Consider the following 23,078-nt stretch of genomic DNA (forward strand, 5'->3'; position numbering starts at 1 on the left):
CAATATTGTCATACTGTCATACGGCATTTTTACAGGTGTACAAGACGTTCGGGGGGTGGTAAAAGGAAAATAATAGGATATAGGACAGGTGAATTTAGTAAACCACAACATTGGAGTGTTAAGTGGATTTAAGACACCGATTCGGAATAAATTAATTAAAAACTACAGGTTAAAAGTGATTGTGTTTATTTCAAACAGTTTGCCAATAAGAGGTAAGCCGTCTGTTTGATTGTTTTTGGTTGCAAATGATTAGAAGTATACAATTCAGGGTAGAAATTTGAAAAAAAGGCTTTAAACTGCAGCCAGAAAGTACCATGAACTGCAGTGTACAAATTAGAAATTACTACAGAGAAATGGAGAGCAAAAAGGCACAACATGTAAGTCAATATATTTTTTTTAATATCTGTCTTCAGAAGAGATTGCCTATTAAACTTCCTGGAGAAATGTTAAATCTAATTTACCAAGTTTGTTTACTCATGTACATCCTAAAATTGATCTTTTCTCTGTTTAGTTTTATGGTCATATAAAAGCATTTTTATGAGACAAACATAGTAAACCATCTATATATGTGAGCTAAGTTTATTAATGGTCACATTTTATTAAATGTTGTAACATGAGTTTATAGAGGAAAACATGCTACTGGCATATAGTTGGCTGAAAAGCTTGCCAAAAACTAGTGTAGTTACTCTAATTATTGATTTGCTTTGAAATTAATTTACCTAAGTAAACATAAATAAATTTAATGCTCTCATGAGAAAGGGTTTATGGTAAATTTTACACTCATTTCTGCATTAACTAGAAAATTAGTATTTAATGATATCAACTGTAAATTAACTTAAATGATGTTATGTAGTTTGCTTCAATCATTCTTTCACTGTTTTTTACAGGGCACATTCAGGCTTTGTGAAGTCCAATTTACATTTTTGTTATGCAAAGTATGTGCCATAAGGAGAAAATTGATAGCTGTAATTTAAATTCATTAACTCCAGTGCTCTGAATGAGTATTTTTATACAGCAGGGTTTGCATGTTTGTGTAGGACCTATTTAGTGGGGTTTTATTATGTTAATGGTAACTTTGAAATATGATTTGTTCTCAGTGATGTTTTTTCTCTTAATAATACAGGTATTTTTTGTTTTAATTCACATAGAAATTTTTTAAAACTTAGTAACTGTTCTAAGATTCTATTATAAAGCATTACATTTTTACTTCTGTACAGGTCACAGTAAGTTGTATAAGCCTTTGAACTCATAACATAATCATACACTTGGAAAAAAAAATCAAACAAATGGTATCTGTTCAATTGATGGTTTTTGGTAATATACATTAACACACAATTACATTTAAAAACATTTCTGCAACTTTCACTGAGAGGAAGATAATTAGCAGTTTTGCAGCATAATTATCTTCCACTTAAGTTCAACTTATTAAGTCCATAAACCTTGAGGAGTCAACAGAAACAACTTGTTAGTGTTTTGTCTGCATATTTGCACACAGTATACAAGATGTTTCTGTTGAATTTTGGATTCTTCATGCTGCACACCCAGCATCACCAAGCAAAACTATATTTTTCTGTTTTGTTGTAAAGTTTGTATTATTTAGTAGGAAAACAGCAAAATTTGATTTTTCTCAAATGACATTTTTTTTAAAACATACTTGACCTGTGGCGTTTTGACAAAAAAAGTTTAAGTCAAAGTGTGTTGTTTTGATTGAGATACTCTGTAAAAAGTATAAAAAAAACTAGTAAAAATCTGGAACTACAAGTACAAAATTGTGCTATTCTTTAAGTAATAGAATATTAAAATTATTACTGTTTAAAAACTACATTAGCTGTTGAAAGTTACAAAATCAACTAAACAATTAAAACAGTTAATTAAAAGACAACATTGTATTTCCTCATTTATAGAATGTTTACCTAGTAGAGTCCTGTTCATATTCTCTTAACAATATGTCCTTTTTTACTACTAGATGTGCTTAAAGTGTCATTATATTTTTATAAACCGTTTTCAGGTTTTTTAAAGGTGGATATGCCATATGATGAGCGCAGGACGGAGCCAACTATGGCGCCGTCGAAATGGAACGACATTCTGGATACGCGCAGGGCTTTTAATATTTCTAGTAATTTTTCTATGGGTGCAGCTGAGTTTCATCGACTTTGGAGGATCAGTGTCACCCTTTCCCGACTTCAATGATTCCCAAGCGGCCATACTTAGTATGGTTCCAGTGGTGTTACACAAATTTTTGGCTCCTAAGCCCAAGAACGGTACAAACCTAGGCCTAAACGGCAGTTATAATAATTATGGATTTTATAAAGCATCACTTAATATATCGGACATTAAAAGGAGCATTACTCAGTATAATCTACAGCAAACTGTCTACAACGAAGATTTGTTTGGTCCCCTTCAAAATGATTCAATTGTCATTGTTATTCAGGTTGACACCCTCTTAAATCACAGTTTAATTACTGGATTAACTTTGTTTTTTCTTTAGATTCACGATCGGATTACGTATCTCCGACACTTAATAGTCAGTTTGGCACAAGCCAGATACATTTCGCAAGCACTCATAGTCTTTTCTCATGATTATTATGATGAAGAAATCAACAGTCTTGTTCAAAGTGTGGATTTCTGCAAAGTGATACAAATCTTTTACCCCTACTCAATTCAAACACATCTTCACGAATTTCCAGGAGAAGATCCTGGTGACTGTCCTAGAGATATTAAAAAGGACAAGTAAGTTTAAAAATTGTTGATTTACCTAGAAAAAAGATTTGACAAAGGTTGATTGTTAGGGCATTGCAATTGAAGTGCAATAATGCACTGTATCCTGATCTTTACGGGCACTACCGCGAAGCCAAGTTCACGCAAACCAAACATCATTGGTGGTGGAAGGTCAACAGGGTTTTCAACCAATTAGAAGTCACCAGGAATTACACAGGTTTGGTGTTATTTCTGGAAGAAGATCATTACGTCGCCGAAGATTTTATTTACATTTTGAAACTTATGGAAAGGACCTGTAAGGAAGCTTGTAGGCATTGCAATATACTTTCTTTAGGGACATATTTGAAGACCTATAATTATTACGGAGATTCCAAAAAGGTAGGTTTTATATCACCATTACGAACTTTGATTTTACATGTTGTACCTAGTACAGGTGATTTTTGTCGCTTGCGTTTAATCTTTTTATCTCTCCGCTGTGTTCACTCATTTTCATGTTTACATTTTGTGATGTGCTCGCAGCTGTTTGAGGAACTAAAATTTTTCAAATTTTCACCACTCTAAATTGGCGAAATAACTAAATTTACAGAAAGAGGCTTTACGTGCGAAACAGCTGTCAAATAAAAAAACCGCAGAAGTTCAGCCCTCATGGACATTTCAGGTGTTACCTTCATTGTATCAGCACCCGCAAAAGGTAGCTTTTGCCTGCATATCATTCAGCTTATTATGTTTGTGTTTTAAAGTGCATTTTGTTGTGTTTCACCACCCGTTACGTAGGTTTAGGAATTTGCAATGTAACAGTCAGTTGCATGTAGTATTGTCAAATCCTTTTTGGCGAGGACGGCAAACAGACAAAGGTGTGATAATGTAATTTTATGCCTCATAGCAACTATATTGCAAGGAATTCAGTGTCTTTTACAGTCCATTAAAGTGTGGAAATTAAAAGTAGTAAAGACACTGGATTGTTTGATAATTACTCAATCCTATATACAGTTATGTGCCAGTTATTAATAGATGATTCCAGTAAAACTAAACCATGCATGACACCGACCTTGGTCCGGCGTTGTTTTAATCGATTTTTGTGGTTGTTTGCTATAAAACAAACCTTACACGAAACAATAAGGCGGTTCAGTAATTAGCCTACTAATTAATTTATTTTTTGCTGCAATTATTGTGAGAGTATTGGATTGCACGATTTGCTTGTACTTCAATTTCATCAATAAACTATAAATTGATTTACCAACGTTGTTTTAACGTTCGGGTCATGCTTTGTGATTTTCCTTGGTTCTGGTTGTACTGACTACTGCATTAGTGAAAGTATCAAGTTCATTTATGAAATGACAACTAATGAACTATATTTCATTGTTGGCATAGCCAAAATTATTTAAGTAAATTTTGAATATTTCAGGTGGAAATCACGCCTTGGATAAGCAGCAAACACAACATGGGAATGGCATTTAACCGCACCACTTGGAATCAAATAGTTAAATGCGCTCCATTTTTTTGCAAATACGACGACTATAACTGGGACTGGTCATTGCAGCACACGTCACAGAATTGCTTGAAGCAGAAGCTACATGCCATGGTTGCCAGAGGTCCTAGAGTTTTTCATATTGGAGAATGGTATGTTTTTTACTTCATCTCAGAGTTTGACATGTTGTCAATTATTCTATTTGGTAATTTGGTATATTTTTTTATTATAGTCCTGAAAAATTATATACTTCATCTTACTTGATTCTATACTTAATCTTACACCAATTAGAGTAATTGAAGAAACATAACCCTGTTATAATTCTTGCAATTCCCTACCTAACAAAATTTGGGTCGTGTTTGGTCCCATCAAGAAAAATGATTGTCTCAGGTTCCTTAGGTCCCCAATGGTCGGAAGCGGCCATTGAAAACCCTCGGAAAATTGGCTCAGGTGAATCGGAAAATTGTATATTTTGAGTTTTTACCAAAATTTTGACCTATATTTTAGCCGGGGGAAGTAATTACCGTGTTTTTGTGAACGTGAGGTTTTAGGATGATAGGAACCCTAAAAAAAAAACCAACCCAAGATTTTGAGTTTATCAAGGTAGTTTATAGGTTACCTTACCTATAACTTACTTAAATTAAGCCAATTTTTATCCATTTTAATTGTTTTTTTAATAGATAACTTAAATATTTTATTTTTTGCACAAAAGGGCGTAGGAAGGTCCATAATAAACAAAAAATACCCAGTACCAATGAACACGGCTAGAATATCATAAACCATCCTAAACTTTGCTAAAAACGTGCACTTTTCGATTTTTACCGATTGTTGCTATAAGAAAATATTATTTTGCCTATTTTCAATTTTGTTAAAGTAAAGAAGAAATAAGAAATATAAAATAAAAAAATTGTCTCACAAGGAAACTGAAAATTTATAAGTAAAAAAAGGAGTTTTGGTATATTTCTGTTTCTTGGTTTTAACTAATAGTTATTAAAAATAAATAACATCGAATTTGGTTATAGCAAAAATCTCAAAATCGGTACAAATAGTAAAAGGGCATAATAGTTTTTAATATTCTAGTCAATCCCATTGATGTCAAGCAACGTTTTTCTGTTTAATATGGATCTTACTCAGGGATGGGCATTTACGCCTTTAGAAGGTTTTCCACATTTTTCATGTAAAAAAATATTTTAAGCCTAAACAATGGATAAAATGTAAATAAATAATTGACAGATCTAACTGACAATGTTGACATTAAAGCCTTCACTGCTTTTAACTATCACTAATGTCTCTCCAGACCTTGTCAAGTTTTAATTTTTATAATTAATTAACAATATACATTTTTGTATATTTGGCAAATAGACAAATACTAAGGTATACATATTTTAAAACTTTTCTGGTGTACAATCAAAACAATGAGGTTTATTATACAGTGCGTTTTTTTTAACGCGCAACATAGGATTTTACGTGTTAAATTTTTAAGCCCATGTTAGACCATGTTATTTTGGAACTACAAGTATAAAACTTGACGGGTGGCTGTTTCGTACCCTGAAGCTTAAGTAAGTTTACCAATTCGGCCTAAAAAGTGTTAAAAAGCTTGCAAAAAATCATCTTTTTTCGAAAAGGTTTTATCGTTTCATACTCCCTGTATGCATTGTTGTTCTTTGTTGTTTTTGATACTGGCACGGCAGGTAGCAGGTAAAATTTGGCGTAGAAAGTAAAACAGGGTGATCATTAACTTTATATCAAGAAAGTTAAAAACAAAAGAAGTATTTTTATAAGTGAATTGTTCAAAGTGACCTCCGTTTGAAGCCAAACAGTATTCCAAACAATCATAAAATGCCCTTTTGACGTTCAAAAGATGTCGGGTCGTGATGCAGTCAAAATATGCCACTTTACCTGCTAGCTGCCCTGCCAGTATAAAAACAACAAGGAACAACAATACATACAGGGAGTATGGAACGATAAAATCTTTTCGAAAAAAAATGATTTTTTTTCCAGTTTTTAATCACTTTTTAGACCAAATTGGTAGACTTACTTAAGCTTCAGGGTACTAAAGACACACCCGTCAAGTTATAGACTTGCAGTTCCAAAATAAAATGGTCTAACATGGGCTTAAAAATTTAACACGTAAAATCCTATGTTGCGCGTTAAAAAAAACGCACTGTATAATTTATTTATTGTCTTTATTTTTAAGATTTATTTACTTCCCTGACATTATTACGCCCCTATTTGTCTAGGCCGGGTTAAAATAAGGTGGGTTATGGGTTCTGTAACCCAAACAAAATCTTAAGATGGCTTTTTTTAAGGTTTCCTAACCATGCTAGAAACATAACCAATTTTCCGAGATCTCCCAATGGCCGTTTTCGACTATTTGGAACTTAAGAAACCTAGGACAACACTTTTTGTGGATTGGACCAAATACAACCCTAATTTTGTTATGTAATATTATGAGCCTATTTTGTGATACTGATGGTTTTAGTGGAGTGCACCACAAAAAGGACAATTGCGGTTCTACTGCAGTTATATCAAAAGTGCAGCAAGTGCTTAAATCGGCTAAAAAACATCTCTATCCGGATTATCTCATACTCACCTACGCTACAATCCTCAAGAAAAACAAACTTAGGAAAGGGAATGGGGGTTGGGGCGACCATCGTGATCACAAGTTGTGTATGAGTATGACAATTTCATGAACAATCTGTGCCTAGATGTTTTTTTAATAATTGACTGCACTTTATTCTGTGAAAAAATATGGGAGAGACTAAAATTAGAACTGAACTAGGTATTATTCGCTCCAATTATTAAACAATTTACTAGGGTTGTTGAAAGTAAATTAGTTTGGTTACCAATTTTAAACTTTACCAACTACATTTACGTGATATTTGGATCTGTCTTTAAGCTAAGCCACAATTTGCGATTTAGACGTGGTTCTAGTCAATTTCGGACAGTTCAATCATTTTTCTGTGTTAGTGATATGGAAGCGTTAATCAAAGTAACTCGAAAATTTCTCTAGTCTGTATGCATTTTGAGTTTTTTTTTTAAATGTGATATTCAGAATTAATATTTTGTTTATGTTATTTTATTTTGAGTTAATGTTTTCTATATTTTTGTATGAATAGTTAAGTTTTTTTTTTGTTTATTTATTTTTCTTAGTTTGGTTACACTTTGAGTGGAAGTATTTAACGGGGGCGGTTAACTTAACATACACTGTTTAAAAGGGTTTATCAAGAAGTCTACCACAAAAAGTACTAAGCTAAATATTTTGAAATGTATTTTTGAGATAGGTGTTTAAGAGGGGTATTTAAATTACTTAACCATTTACAAGATGTCCATTAGATCTTCAATTACTATAATCATCTATAAAAATCAGTCAGAACATATTACATCTATCACATTTAACCAATACATCTCTCTGTCAGTGTTTTTGTTACTAAACTTTACTTGGTACATTTGAATACATTAATTATACCTGGTTCAAAAAGTAGCAAAACTTACTTAAACCAAAAATAGTATTTATTTTATTTTGGTATTATCATAGTATTTGTATCTTTAGAGTAATAAATAATAATCTATAAGAATGAATCAATTAACATAATATTAGTCTTCCACTTAATTTAAGAAAAATATTAAAATTGTGATCAGAGTAAACATCTAAAAAAAATTATATTTGCAGTATGTGCAGTATTTACTTCAATTTTTGAAAGTTTGGTTATAGTAATCTGAACTGAGAAATTTTGTATCAGAAAATGGTTCAATATAAGTTAATGTGTGTCAATTAACTTTGTGAAATAATTAGGTTTAGGGCAAATGGTTTGTTTTGTCAATTTTCTGAAACGTTTTGCATTTGAAACTTACACTTCATCCTAACTTCCAATAATGGCAATAACTTACATTTTGTCGTATCTGTAACATGTTGATTATCACAATATTCACAATTAACTTTCACTTACTTTGGTGATTAAACAGAGTAGAACATAATATCATCATCCATACAATGATGACATTATGTTCTACAAGATTTGGGATGCTAGTCACATGACACAAACATGTAATATTGTATTTTTTAAAACTGTTAAGTTATATAATTATTTTTTTGTTTTTTTAATTGTTTCAGTTTTTAATAGCTCAATTTCACTGCAAATTTTTGATCCGCCATTCCATCAGCCGACACGGCATGGAATGACATATTATTTTTTGAAAAATCTGTGCATATACCCTGCATATTTATATTACAACTCTTCACCGTATTGACCTTATGGTTGAATTATTTCAGTTTTACAACACCTCAATTTTAATCCAAATTTCCGACACACAGCTGATGGAGTGGCGTAGAACAAGTTGTCATCATTCACTAATATGAATGATGACAATTGTTCTACAAAATATCCCAAGCTAGCAATATGAATTTATCCTTAAAACGTATACATGACAGCTGATGGAACAGAGTAGAACATAATGTCATCATCCATAAAATGATGACATTATGTTCTACAAAATTTCGAAGGCTAGTCATATAACTTAAAACAAACATGAAATATTGCATTTTTAAAGACATTAAAGTTATATCATTAATTTTTCGATTTTTTAAAAAGTTATTTCAGTTTTAACAAAAGCTCAATTTTCACAAGTCATAAATTTTTGAGACACGGCTGATGGAATGGCGTAGAACAAGTTGTCATCATTCACTAATATGAATGATGACAATTGTTCTACAAAGTATCCTAAGCTTGTAATATAACTTCATTTAATACACAAATGCCTGATCTTTAGTTTTAAAAACTGTAAGGGTTGGCCATTATTTTTCAAAAAATCTGTGCATATTCCTACATATTTATATTCACACAGAAGGCAATTATTACAACTCTTTACCGTCTTGACCTTATGGTTGAATTAATTCAGTTTTACAACACCTCAATTCCATTCCAAATTTCCGAAACACAGCTGATGGAGTGGCGTAGAACAAGTTGTCATCATTCACTAATACGAATGATGACAATTGTTCTACAAAATATCCCAAGCTAGCAATATCAATTTATACTTGAAACGTATACATGACAGCTGATGGAACAGAGTAGAACATAATGTCTTTATCCATAAAATGATGACATTATGTTCTACAAAATTTCGAAAGCTAGTGTAATACTGCATTTTTAAAGACAGTAAGTTTTAGAAATTATTTCGGTTTTAACAACAGCTCAACTTCACTGCAAAATTCCGAGACACGGCTGGTTGAATGGCGTAGAACAAGTTGTCATCATTCACTAATATGAATGATGACAATTGTTCTACAAAGTATCACAAGCTAGTAATATAACTTACTCACAAATGTCCAATCTTTAGTTTTTAAAAACTGTGAGGTTTGGCCATTATTTTTCGAAAAATCTGTGTATATTCCTACATATTTATATTCGCACAGCAGGTAATTACAACTCTTTATTTTCTTGACCTTATAGTTGAATTATTTAAGTTTTACAACACCTCAATTTCAATCCAAATTTCCGAAACACAGCTGATGGAGTGGCGTAGAACAAGTTGTCATCATTCACTAATATGAATGATGACAATTGTTCTACAAAATATCCCAAGCTAGCAATATCAATTTATACTTGAAACGTATACATGACAGCTGATGGAACAGAGTAGAACATAATGTCTTTATCCATAAAATGATGACATTATGTTCTACAAAATTTCGAAAGCTAGTGTAATACTGCATTTTTAAAGACAGTAAGTTTTAGAAATTATTTCGGTTTTAACAACAGCTCAACTTCACTGCAAATTTCCGAGACACGGCTGGTTGAATGGCGTAGAACAAGTTGTCATCATTCACTAATATGAATGATGACAATTGTTCTACAAAGTATCACAAGCTAGTAATATAACTTACTCACAAATGTCCAATCTTTAGTTTTTAAAAACTGTGAGGTTTGGCCATTATTTTTCGAAAAATCTGTGCATATTCCTACATATTTATATTCGCACAGCAGGTAATTACAACTCTTTATTTTCTTGACCTTATAGTTGAATTATTTCAGTTTTACAACACCTCAATTTCAATCCAAATTTCCGAAACACAGCTGATGGAGTGGCGTAGAACAAGTTGTCATCATTCACTAATATGAATGATGACAATTGTTCTACAAAATATCCCAAGCTAGCAATATGAATTTATCCTTAAAACGTATACATGACAGCTGATGGAACAGAGTAGAACATAATGTCATCATCCATAAAATGATGACATTATGTTCTACAAAATTTCGAAAGCTAGTGTAATACTGCATTTTTAAAGACAGTAAGTTTTAGAAATTATTTCGGTTTTAACAACAGCTCAACTTCACTGCAAATTTCCGAGACACGGCTGGTTGAATAGCGTAGAACAAGTTGTCATCATTCACTAATATGAATGATGACAATTGTTCTACAAAGTATCACAAGCTAGTAATATAACCTAATCACAAATGTCTAATCTTTAGTTTTTAAAAACTGAGGTTTTCCCATTATTTTTCGATAAATCTATGCATATACCTACATATTTATATTCACACAAAAGGCAATTATTGAAACTTTTATCATCTTGACCTTATAGTTGAATTATTTGAGTATTACAACACCTCAATTTCATTCCAAATTTCCGAACAACAGCTGATGGAATGGCGTAGAACAAGTTGTCATCATTCACTAATATGAATGATGACAATTGTTCTACAAAGTATCCTAAGCTTGTATTATAACTTCATTTAATACACAAATGCCTGATCTTTAGTTTTAAAAACTGTAAGGGTTGGCCATTATTTTTCGAAAAATCTGTGCATACTGCATATTCCTACATATTTATATTCACACAGAAGGTAATTACAACTCTTTATTTTCTTGACCTTATAGTTGAATTAATTCAGTTTTACAACACCTCAATTCTATTCCAAATTTCCGAAACACAGCTGATGGAATGGCGTAGAACAAGTTGTCATCATTCACTAATATGAATGATGACAATTGTTCTACAAAATATCCCAAGCTAGCAATATGAATTTATACTTGAAACGTATACATGACAGCTGATGGAACAGAGTAGAACATAATGTCATCATCCATAAAATGATGCCATTATGTTCTACAAAATTTCGAAAGCTAGTGTAATACTTCATTTTTAAAGGCAATAAGTTTTAAAAATTATTTCGGTTTTAACAACAGCTCAACTTCACTGCAAATTTCCGAGACACGGCTGGTTGAATGGCGTAGAACAAGTTGTCATCATTCACTAATATGAATGATGACAATTGTTCTACAAAATATCCCAAGCTAGCAATATGAATTTATACTTGAAACATATACGTGACAGCTGATGGAACAGAGTAGAACATAATGTCATCATCCATAAAATGGTGCCATTATGTTCTACAAAATTTCGAAAGCTAGTGTAATACTGCATTTTTAAAGACAGTAAGTTTTAGAAATTATTTCAGTTTTACAACACCTCAATTTCAATCCAAATTTCCGAAAAACAGCTGATGGAATGGTGTAGAACAAGTTGTCATCATTCACTAATGTGAATGATGACAATTGTTCTACAAAGTATCCTAAGCTAGTAATATAATTTAACTTAATACACAAATGTCTAATTTTTAGTGTTTAAAAACTGTGAGGTTTGGCCCTTATTTTTCGAAAAGTCTGTGCATTTACTTATAAATTACTATTTACCCACAAGACAATTATTAAAACTCTTCATCATCTTGACCTTATAGTTGAATTATTTCAGTTTTACAACACCTCAATTTCAATCCAAATTTCCGAAAAACAGCTGATGGAATGGCGTATACAAAGTATCCTAAGCTAGTAATATGACTTAATTTAACACAAACGTCTAATTTTTATTCTTTTAACATTGTAGTACTGTTATTTGTAGACACAATATACTATACCTACACAAGGTAATTTTCAAAAGTGTTTCAATTCTATCAAAACCACAGTATTAATACAAATTTCCAAGACATAGTTGGAAAGGCGCAGAGCTTGTTCAAAAAGTCAGAACTAGATAACGGTAACAAAGAAATGGTTAGTCCATCAATTAGGTTAGAGATTTAAAAGAGTCGGGTGATAATAACTTGAGATTCTAAAAAGTTAATACTGATTTTTTACATTACATTACCTCACTCTTAATAATAATGACATGTTTTTGCATAACCTAATACAATTTATGGTATGTACTTCAATTATCAGAAGTTTTGATATAGCCGCCCTTTTGTTTAGTTTCCTCTTATTCTTCCACTCATAGTAATTTGAATCGCACAGCTATAGATTTATAAGATGTTGATTGAAAAGTATTTTTTTTGCACTATAATCTGTTAAAACCAACTGCTTAGCGTGTTTATGTACATAATTTAACACAAAAGACAACAGAACAACATTTTTGTTATTTACATTAAAATTAAGCAATCTTCGAACATATTTGTAAACGAATTTCTCTCTAGCCTGTTATATTTCTTTAATTATGTAGTTGTACAATGAAGAGGCCATATTAACGTTACTTATGCATTACAACGAATTTGATGCGCATGATGTGGGTTGTGGAAGAGTTGTTGATCTAAACTGCAGCTTGTTAATATGATCTGAATTTCATTATAAACTGCTCCAGCTAAATAATGACAAAAATAGTAACACAATTACTACACGGTGTAGTAGGAAATATATTACGCTCAGCTGCGCCAAATTATGTATTGCTAAGCGAATAATTTCTCCTGGTTTAATAATGTTTCATTAAATAGCTTTTGCAATTTTGGAACCGATGTATTCAGTATTTGTTTGTAAGCTTTCAGTTTTCAACTTGTATATTTGTACGAGTATGTGTTTAATATACGTATTGGTAAAATAACTTGAGTTTTTCTTAACCTCAAACCGTGTTTGTGAGAATAAATAAAAGAGACAAATCTTTTACATAAATTTGAGAGTCCATTTATTTAAAAATCAATAAATTACATCCATATATATATTACAACCATGTTTTAGGTATAATAACGAAAACGGAAAACATTTAAACAGTTATTTCATCAGTAAAACGACTTTTGTCATCTAAATTGATAACAATGGAATGCGTCCGTGCATGTCCGGACATCAAATGTCGGCCATTGCTATCAGTACTCTCCTTTTTGTTATCACTAGGATATGTTGAGCTGCTTTCTTTTTCGTTGTCACTCTCTTCTTGTGGCTGAATTGAATCTTGGTTATCTATAGTAATAGCATCTTCAACCACTTCGTGTGTATTAGAATCGTTGCTTTTGTTTGCGTCAACAGCAAATGAGACACTTTGCCGTTTTATTTTCACTGAAGGTTCGTCTTTCTCGTCAGTAACTGATCTTTCCGCTGAAACACACAGGCTGCTGCTACTTCGTATAACAATAGAAGATTTTTCGTTGTCGTTGTCACACATTTTGGCAGCGTCTGTCATTGCAGTAATTTTAGTGGCGAGGTGTCGATTGCCTACTCTCATATTGCGTTCCTTTAAGAGTTCAAGCTGAGTGTAAAGTCTGACAAATTCTTCTTGTATATCATGACCCGTGTATTTTGCATAGAGAAGTTCTTGACCGGCCATGGATGAGTTTGCACTAGCATATTGGGATGCGTCATGTCGGCTTTTGATTAAGAATTTTGATGGTGTTTTGTACACCATGCTGGATCCGTCTTCCTGCTGTCTGTCTCGATACTTGAAAACCATCACCACCTAAAGTAGAATATACCAGTTAGATATTTTACTTTAGTTTATAATTATTACTGTTTTGATAGAGCATTAAACGGTCTAACCTTTCAATCTTAACTGACGTTGTCGAGGATGAAAACTTTACCTTAAATACAAACATTTTATAAAGGGGAAACTTTGAAACGGCCAGGAAATATGAAATATTTTTCAATATGGTTTACTGTGTAAATATTTGAGACTGTTACTTTGCATCTTCAAAGTGCCTTTCTTCAAGTTTGAAAATGATAGGAATCCTTTCCGATTGTCGCTTAGATCGATTTCAAAATTGGATTTTCTGCATTGTTCTATGGTGATGACCCAATAAGTTTATTACCTTGCTTCCAAATATGAGTCCCAGGAGCAAAGTCACGCTGAGTTGAGTATGCACAAAGTAAATGATGTACATCAAATCAGGGTTCGCTGGCTTTTGTAGGAAGAATCTGAAAAACACAAAGTTCAACGACAGCTCTAATCGTAACTAATAATAAAAGAAACGTAATATTATGGAAAGGAAAATTTTTATTACTCTGACACTAAAAGTTCCACTTTAAAGGTTCATAAAAGCAAACTGCATGTCTGGGATTTATCTGTATTAATGGTGGAAATTCATTTAAACTTTATTACTTCATCAGGGCAATTTTTGTTGGGTTTGCTTGAAAAATAATGATTTGCACGCATTCAGGAATAGATTTTAATAATTTTTACACTATTGCAGTCTTAAAGACAATTTTTTTTATAAATTTTATAAATAAAATTAAAAACAAAGACAGTTAAAACGGACTAGCCATAATTATTGCTAATCAATCAAAATCTTAAGACCATATGGAAACTTAACTACCAGGTTCAGGTTCAAGTACCCTTATTCCTTAAGTACTGTAGCTATATTTTAAGTTTAACAATTGTTTCTACCAACAACTTGATTGATCAGCAATGGGAACCCCCGCAAGCCCTATATTGGCCAACGTAGTCATGAATCAATTCATTACAGATGTCGTAAAATCTCTCCCTTTTCAACTGTCTTTCATTAAACTATATGTATGTGGACGACACACTCTATTAGCTTGCCCAGAGAATGAGGTTCCTAACATTTTAAAATATTTTAATCAATACCATCCCAAAATAAAATTTACTATGGAAGTAGAGAGCGATGGAAAAATTCCTTTTCTAGATGTTTTGGTTATAAGAAATTTAGATGGTACATTGTCACACAGATTGGTATATGAAATCCACGGCCTCTCGCAGAATATTAAGTTATCACTCTAACTATGCAACCTTTCATAAAATTTCTTTTATAAAAAATGTATTTTACAGATCAACGAAGCTCAGCTCTCCCCAGTTTTGGGGAAAGAATAAAGACAATTTAATGAATATTTTCAAAACTAACGGTTACCCAGCTTCTCTATGTAATAGGATATATACTCAATATGAAAATAAGGTTTCGGAGAATAAACCAAACAATTTCCTTATTGTAAAGGACTATGAGAAAAAATACAAACGCATTTTCTGCAGTCACCAACGATTTTCATGTTGGTTGGCATTCTATAATGTAAAAACAGTGGGTGACATTTTTTCGAGACGATAGGATACCCAAAACCTAGTTTCTAACATCATCTACAAAATTCCTTGCATGAATATATTGACAAAAAAACGAGTTAAAATTTTAACTTTAACACCCTGTAGGTATGTCCCACCAATCCTCCATTTCACGTGTAGTATTTCCAGTTTCTGAATTTCCCATTCCATCCAATCACCCTGTATAGTTAACAAAATTTTGTCAGACTAGTGGATTTACCTGAGGGTTTTTTACAGGGTAGCTTCTACAGTTTTTTCCTTTGAATTGCAGTAGCAAAGTTTGCTTTGGTTTAAGTTTATATCCTATCTGGCAATTTTGGTGTAGGTATCTCACATTTTATCAGTTTCAATACTACTACTACTGGAGGCATGACACTTGTGGCAATAGGAAATTCCTTTAACACTCTTCCTCACATTGTACTTGGTGGTGTTTTACGGTTTAGCTTAGTATCAAATAGTGGTGCAGATTGAATTTTAATAGTTAGTCAACTAACGATGACGACTTAATTAGCTGGCGGAACATAATGGACCAGGAGTCCCTTAGTGTTGTATACATCTGGGAATGTGATTGTGATAAACGATAACATTATCAGGAAGTCCTTAATTGGAGGTATTATTAAGCAAATTGAAGGGCCTATAGCAGTGTGTCCGCATGTAATACAACAAGACCCTGATTGTGTTTAGGCTTGGGCAATTGGTCTTGCGTAGACTGATACTAATTTAGTACCTGTAACTTGATAGGTAATTTTGTTGTCTCAGGACATGTATAATTAGCAATTTGTCCTGTAATCGATACCTGAATATGTAGTGGCATTTATGGTAAAGCGTACCGGATTCTGCGAAGTTATTAGCTGTGGCAAATGATGAAGACACATTGCTATCATTAGCCTAGCTCGGTAGGAAACTGCATATCGGAGACCTTGAATAGAACGTGGCGGTATCAGAAAGTGCTTGATTTGAAATAGTTCAAAGGCAAGGAAAACTTAAATAAGCGGAAAGGAAATCATCAGGATTGGTGTTGTAAATAGCTGAATGTTCGACGTGATAAGCTACGGATGTAAAATTCTGAAGCAATTTAATTAAACCCTTAAGCCTGGATCGGATTTCTTGTCTAACTGGTAAAAAAGAGCTTCCGATTGGGATGGAATGAAATAATTTTTATTTCATCGAAGGGCTCTGGAATGGAAAACAGGAGTAATTATAATCTTCCTCTCAATTTGGCTCTTTGAAAGTGGATTAGTCTCGGCCTTGTTTTTTTTCTTCTGGTTTCTGTTAATAGCGTCCTGAAAGTTGGTGCTTTGGACTTTGGCAAATTAATATTAGTTAAACCTTTGGGAGTTCACTTATTGCCTTTACGAGCGAGCAATGCCAAGGGCAGAAAAGTCCGGCGTTTTCTGTTATCTCTGCCACTAAATTCCTACAAACTGTCTCACTAAGTTATCGCTATTACTTAAGCCATTCTTTTAGCATGGCCACGGTTAGAAAAATGTTGGTGATGAATTTTGGGAGATTTTCCAACAGACTTTTGGAGGGTAGAATAAAAATAGTTTCAAACTTTGCAGCTTGACACTGCTCGCGAGGGGATAAAATCTCATTTTACGAGAATATGTTTTCATGCTGAAAGCAAAATTCATAATCTAACTTTATGCGATACCCACCTCTATAGATGCTCCAGTTTAGAAGGAAAACTAAAGTAAAGGTGGTAAACAGATTTTAATTAATCGATTTTGTAATGGACATTTACGATATTGAATTTTCTAAGGGAAAGTTTAATTATCCATTATTAAAAGCTTCGCTCTAAGCCATGATTCATTAAATTTGGGTCGGCTTAATGCTAAAGCTTGTTAAATATGAATCGAGTCTGCTAAAGTGACTCTCAAATAATAGTTCGATTAATTAAACTGCTGCAATAAGAAAGTATTTAACGCTGGTACTAGAAAACTAAACATCGTTAGAGGAACTTCAAAGGTAATCTTTCCCCTATTCAATTATAATAAGTGGTAACGAGCTGATCGCCCATCCGTTCAAGTTGCACTTGAAACTCACTGAAGTGTCGATGTGCCTTACATAACTTCCAAACTCTCAAACTCTGTCCCTTCTGGCGTGCATGGAAAGCCAAAGTGTGCGACTGCTCGATTTCAAGCATCGCAAAAGTTGCCTTTCTCAAAATGTTTTACCTACAATCTCATTAATGTTTCAAATAAGTAATGAAACATGATGTTGGATGAATTTTTAATTCAAGTTTTAGTGTGATAATAGTTTTATGCCCGATTGTGTATCATAAGTGGGCATATTTATTTATGTTATCATTATCATAATTATAAAAAATTACTGTAAAGTCGTATTGAAATTCACTTTTGTTTTAGATTAGTTCTAAAGATTTTCTTTGAGATATTGTGGTTGCCGGATTGAACGTTTTTTTTTTCGGTTTGTTTTTGTTGAACTAGACATCAAACGAGGTACGTTTGTGGTACAAATTTTCGACCTCTAACTTCAGGCGTTCCTGAGATATTCAAGAAAAACCACGCAAAATTAGGGTAAATTTTGAGAGCCTCTAGCGGCTAGACGGTACAACTTAGCTCTGCCCGCTCAACGTCACGTGATATCATTATCTTTCTTTTGTCATATGGTGTTCTATATAGAGTGTTTTAAATAAGCAAGTTCTGGACGATTTTTTGGACAATTGCACGAAATTTTAACTCAAACTTGGGATTTTTGAGCTTACAGCGACCATATTGAATTTTGCTCAATCAAACTGACTTTTTTTACTAACTTCAAACTAGGGAACACGAATCTGACGTCCATTTTGTTTTCTCTGACACAAATTATGGAAGTTTTTGAGGCACCCTTAAAAAATGACATTTTGGCAAATGACACTCCATTTCACCTTTCTACCATCAACTTAAAGCTATGTAAGCAGTGAGACAATTTTCAAAATTCCAAAATTTTCCAAAAAAATCCATGGGGAAAATTTAGTTTTTTTCAAAATTAAACGTGACTTTTTACAGAAAAATGGCATATTTAGTAAAAGTTACCTTCCACCGGGATATATGTCTGGTCAAGATTAACTTAGCCTGGTCCGGTCAACGTCACGTGATAGCCCCATTTATTAGCTTTCTTTTACTTTAATTTTGTGTCCATACAGAGTGTTTCAAATAAGCGAGTGATAAACGATTTTTTGAAAAATTGCACATTTATCTGAAAATTACTTGTTCTGTATGTCGTAAATAACATACGTCAATGACAAGGAACGACAATTATTACATCACTGCTACTAGCCTTGACAGAGACTTTACTTCCGTAAAACGGCAATTTCCTTTATTTATGCAGCAGTACACACAAGTAAATATTGTTTTTTAAAACCTATTGAAATGTGCAAATTCGATTTTGTTCGTCGCTGGAGAACTTTTTTTGTGTGAGTGAGGAAAGATAAAAAGCTCGATAAGCATATTGGCATACGGTGTTAAATATACCATAAATTGATGATGAAACTCAATACATGGAAACAGAAGAATAAAGTTAACTTGACGAAATGTTTTTAGTTCACATATCAGGTTTTGTTAGATGATGAACAACAATATACATTTAAATAGAGAGGAGTTCTTCAAATTTCATAAAAAATATTTGATCAGTATACAGATACCTACAAGTTTTGTAGAAATTATGAAGATCAACTTTTTAAAATTGATGAAATCTTAACAGTTCGTGGCAATTCAATATTTTAGTGCAAGATATAAATCTTTCCCTAATCAGTAGTTGACCCAACTACAGGGTAAGGAACAATAAAAGCACTATCCAAATAACTAATTGTTAATGAAGTTAGTACGGTAGTTGTTCGTTAGGTGTCAATTATTCAGTTATCCACTAACACAACCGTAATTAGAAAACCGAAAAAGTCACAACAGTAAGCTTTTGCGGTTATTTCATTAAGACTGCAACTGGATACAAAGACAACAAAGCAAGCTGCGGTATAAATCTAAAATCAATTATCATTGCCAGTTGAGGCGACAGGGTTGTTCCAAAAAATCCAAAATATTTAATTAAATTCTCACCGAGAGGTCTCGGCGGTGCGGCGTGCCAAGCCTTTTTAATCTTAAAATCCACCTTCATTCTTCGAACGTTAAATTGGCGTTTAAAGAGATTTTTGCTTTGTCAGCTTTAATTTTGGGGAATCACAAGAAAGTGTCGCTGTTAACAAACTGCTGACTATTTCAAATAGAATTATTCACAAGGTAACAGGAGCTGCAGGCTGTACCTCATTCTTGCCACAAGATTTTCGCACTGGGAATACTTACGTGGTTACGTTGAGAAAGAGGCTTAACACGAACTCATTGTAGATTGCTAGAGAGATGAATTTGCTTTCATTAAATTCCGAGGGAGCTTTTCTAACTACGACGCACAGCCGAATGCCCCAGATCAAAAAAGTGATTTCCACTGTAACAAAAAAATATATATGTACAAGATATAAGCAAGCAAAGGTACAGAAAAATTTCAGTAATAAAACTCCCCCATTTATAAGAAAGTAATTAATTGTGGTTTGAGCCAATGCAATTCGAGATGTATTTACACTTTATATTCCTTCGAACCAATAATTAGAGACTTAATTAGATTGTCGCTTCAGCGCGATTTTTGACTTTCCAATTTACTTCAAGTTTAAAATGTTACACCAGGCACAGGAAACGGTAATTATTGTGACTGGAACTAAACTCATTCATTAAAATTCACATTAAGTTAGAACGGTAAATTGGTATTTAGTGTCACTTCTAGACATCCACGCATCTTTTTTACTTTTTAAACTGTTAACTGAAATTGATTAATGCTAAAATACCAGTCCAAGCTCTATATTAACAAACTAGTTACAGACCTATACATGTTTTTAATCAAAATATTCTAAATTCATCGCGTTGTAATAGGATTTAATTAACATTTCCAATGATGCAGATTACTTACTCCACGCCATATAGTGCAGCAGCAATTGCTCGTTTCGTAAATAAATTTATTTGCAGTTCAATTTATTCGGCAAATAAAATAGAACGCAAGCCAAAACCAGTACATATGCCAATATATTGGTTTGTACCATAATATTGTTTGTGTTCTGATTTGATCAATGCAATCTCCACGCTTGATAGAGTTTTACTAGTTTAGTTTTTTTTTTCATATTATAATTACTACTGTGGTTAGGGCTTGAAAATATCCAGGGTAATATTTTGCAGTTGATTTGTTACATACTTGTATACGTTGAAGTGATATATTTCATTACTACCGTGAAACGTGAAATTAAATTTTGAAACTCGCCTCCTTCATCACTCTAAATTCAAAATAATTTATAGACTTTGTAAAGTTAAGATCACTGGCTTAATATAACAACAAACATTGGTTTATTTGTTCTTTTGATTCAAATAATATAAAAATTCTGAAGGCATATTTGACTATGTTCAATAATAAAAGTTTATATTTATAATATATCTGAAACATATTTAATAAAATGCTGTAAGCCTGTAAGTGTTCAACTTTCTATATCTCTCTCTCTCATAAACCTTAAATGTCTAGTTTTCTCAGGTTACCAAAATAAGGTTTTGATTTCTTTTGACATGTTCTGTTAGAACACAATATCCTGAAAACACTTCCTACTAGGTTATCTCCTATTGATATCTTGACTATTATGAAATTTTATATTATATTTAAACTTATTTTTGCTTATGATGTACACATTTTTCTGTGTCTTGCTTAATTATGACAGTTTAGCTTAGTTCATCTTTAAATTGGAAATTTCTGTTTTCTGTTTACTGGTTTAATTACAAGTACGTTAAGGAAACGTTCTACTGAAACACAACTTAACGTTGATTTTAGGAGTTAAAATTAAAAGAAAATGTCGTTTCAATCAACTTTGAATTAACTTGCAACAGCAACGTTAATTTGCAAATGTATGTATTCTTATTAACATTTATTTCCTAATAAATTCACTTTGCAGCTATTTGAATTAAGTTTCCAATACTTCAAACTTGAGAATTGTCTCCAAAACTGTGAAAATTGACCTAAAAAAATAAAATTTCCTATTGATGTTAGTAAAAATGAGCTTGAATTCATAAAATTTGCTTTGCAAATTTTTAAATTACATTTCTACTTCTTGAAACATGAGAATTGTCTCAAAAACTGTGAAAGTTGACCTGGAAAATGAAAGTTTTCTATTCATGTTAGCTTAAAGCTAAGAAAATGCTCTTACAATTGTATAATTTGCTGCAAAACATTCGAAACGTACTTGAATTTGCAGTTTTTGAGTTAACTTCTCATACTTGAGAAATACTTTCAAAACTATAAAAATACTTTTGAAATCGTGTAATTTGCTTCAAAACAATCGAAATGTACTTCAATCCATAAGATTTCAGTTTGCTGCTTTTTGAATTGAAAACTGTAAAAATTAAAAAGTTTCTTATTCATGTTAGTATTAAATTTTGAAAATAAACTTGGTTACTAACAAACATTTTTTTTTTCAAAAATTACAAATAACCGAGATATTTGACATGAAATACGACAGTGTAACTGTACTAGAAATATTAAAGGTGCCACAATTTGACAGCATCTCTTGGTTCTTATGACAGTTAGAACGTTCGTTCAAACGTCAAAATATAGTCTGTAATTTTGGCTTTCAAAAATGTCATAATTTGACAGTTCCTATTTTGGTGCCTGTGACAGTTAGAAGGATCGTTCTACCGTCGAAATGTAGCCCAGAATTTCTGTTTTCGTTTCTCAAGATAGAGTTTTTATGCAAAAAATACTAATAATAGAGAAAACATGCCTAGAACACTGTTGTGCACGCCAACTGAAATACAAAACTTTGAGAATATAATGCATTCCTCATAAACTCTAACTGCCTCAAAAGCTGTTTTTCTTTTAATTAAAAAAAAAATACAACTCAATGTGGTTTCAACTTCAATTATGCAACGTTGCACTTCGATTTAAAATCAGAATACAAAACAAAAATGGTAACGTGTAACGTTAATTCAACCTTGATTGAGAAACATTGCATTCACGTGTACAACTTCGGCATACAAATCAACACTGACATAATTTTCATAGAAACAAAAATATAAGTGGCTTAATGTTGTTGTATCAACTTTGATTAATAAACGTTACAGTAACGTAGAAATTCGACATTTAAGTCGCTGTATAAAAACCGCTGAATTTTAGTTTTTGAGAAACAAGTAATAAAATTGTTTGTTATCTAACGTTGTTTTAACGTTAGGTAGTGACGGTTTTCTGTTCAACTTACAATCAACTAAAAAACCACAATCAAAAATCAACGAGAAACGTTATATAACAACGGTTATAACGTTGTTGCAACGTAGAATAAACGTGTGGGTGTTTATTGAGTATTTCCTTGTATCTAGTAATTCTGACACTAAATTCTTGTTTTGCACATTTTTCACTGCTACTTAGTCAAACTCTCAAGCATTTTCAAGAAAATCAAATAAATTCTGCAGAGAGCTTATTGACATTTATGGAACGTATAGAGTTCTGCAATGTCATTAGCTGTTCCATTACTTAAAAGCATGTTGCCATCATTAGCTTAATTTAATAGGAAACTGC

At 32.3% G+C, this 23,078-nt stretch overlaps 2 protein-coding genes across 2 annotated transcripts in view; one reads left to right on the top strand and one right to left on the bottom strand.

The window, feature by feature from the left end:
• Positions 1-20: 20 nt before the first annotated feature.
• Positions 21-13,058, top strand: Mgat2 (alpha-1,6-mannosyl-glycoprotein 2-beta-N-acetylglucosaminyltransferase). The gene is made up of 7 exons (XM_081994360.1): positions 21-212; positions 269-377; positions 2,009-2,431; positions 2,489-2,730; positions 2,790-3,096; positions 4,124-4,338; positions 6,669-13,058. The coding sequence occupies exons 3-7, from the start codon at positions 2,033-2,035 to the stop codon at positions 6,877-6,879; spliced, it is 1,374 nt and encodes a 457-aa protein (XP_081850486.1). The 5' UTR covers positions 21-212; positions 269-377; positions 2,009-2,032; the 3' UTR covers positions 6,880-13,058.
• A 57-nt stretch (positions 13,059-13,115) lies between these two features.
• LOC145739039 (metabotropic glycine receptor) overlaps positions 13,116-23,078 on the bottom strand; it is a 152,016-nt gene continuing 142,053 nt past the window's right edge. The window contains exons 9-11 of the mRNA XM_081994343.1: positions 19,787-19,925; positions 14,254-14,359; positions 13,116-13,904 (exon numbers count right to left, since the gene is read on the bottom strand). Of these exons, the coding sequence (XP_081850469.1) occupies positions 13,218-13,904; positions 14,254-14,359; positions 19,787-19,925 (932 nt within the window). The 3' untranslated portion in view covers positions 13,116-13,217. The remainder of the gene's footprint in view (positions 13,905-14,253; positions 14,360-19,786; positions 19,926-23,078) is intronic.

Source organism: Ips typographus, linkage group LG16, assembly GCF_016097725.1.
Source record: "Ips typographus isolate SLU linkage group LG16, UJ_Ityp_2.0, whole genome shotgun sequence".
Lineage (NCBI taxonomy): Eukaryota > Metazoa > Arthropoda > Insecta > Coleoptera > Curculionidae > Ips > Ips typographus.

Coding starts and splice junctions, on each gene's coding strand:
- Mgat2 (XM_081994360.1), top strand. CDS start 2,033: ATGATGAGCGCAGGACGGAGCCAACTATGGCGCCGTCGAAATGGAACG. Junction 2,432..2,488: donor CAATTGTCATTGTTATTCAG/GTTGACACCCTC, acceptor TTTTTTCTTTAG/ATTCACGATCGGATTACGTA. Junction 4,339..6,668: donor GTTTTTCATATTGGAGAATG/GTATGTTTTTTA, acceptor TGATGGTTTTAG/TGGAGTGCACCACAAAAAGG.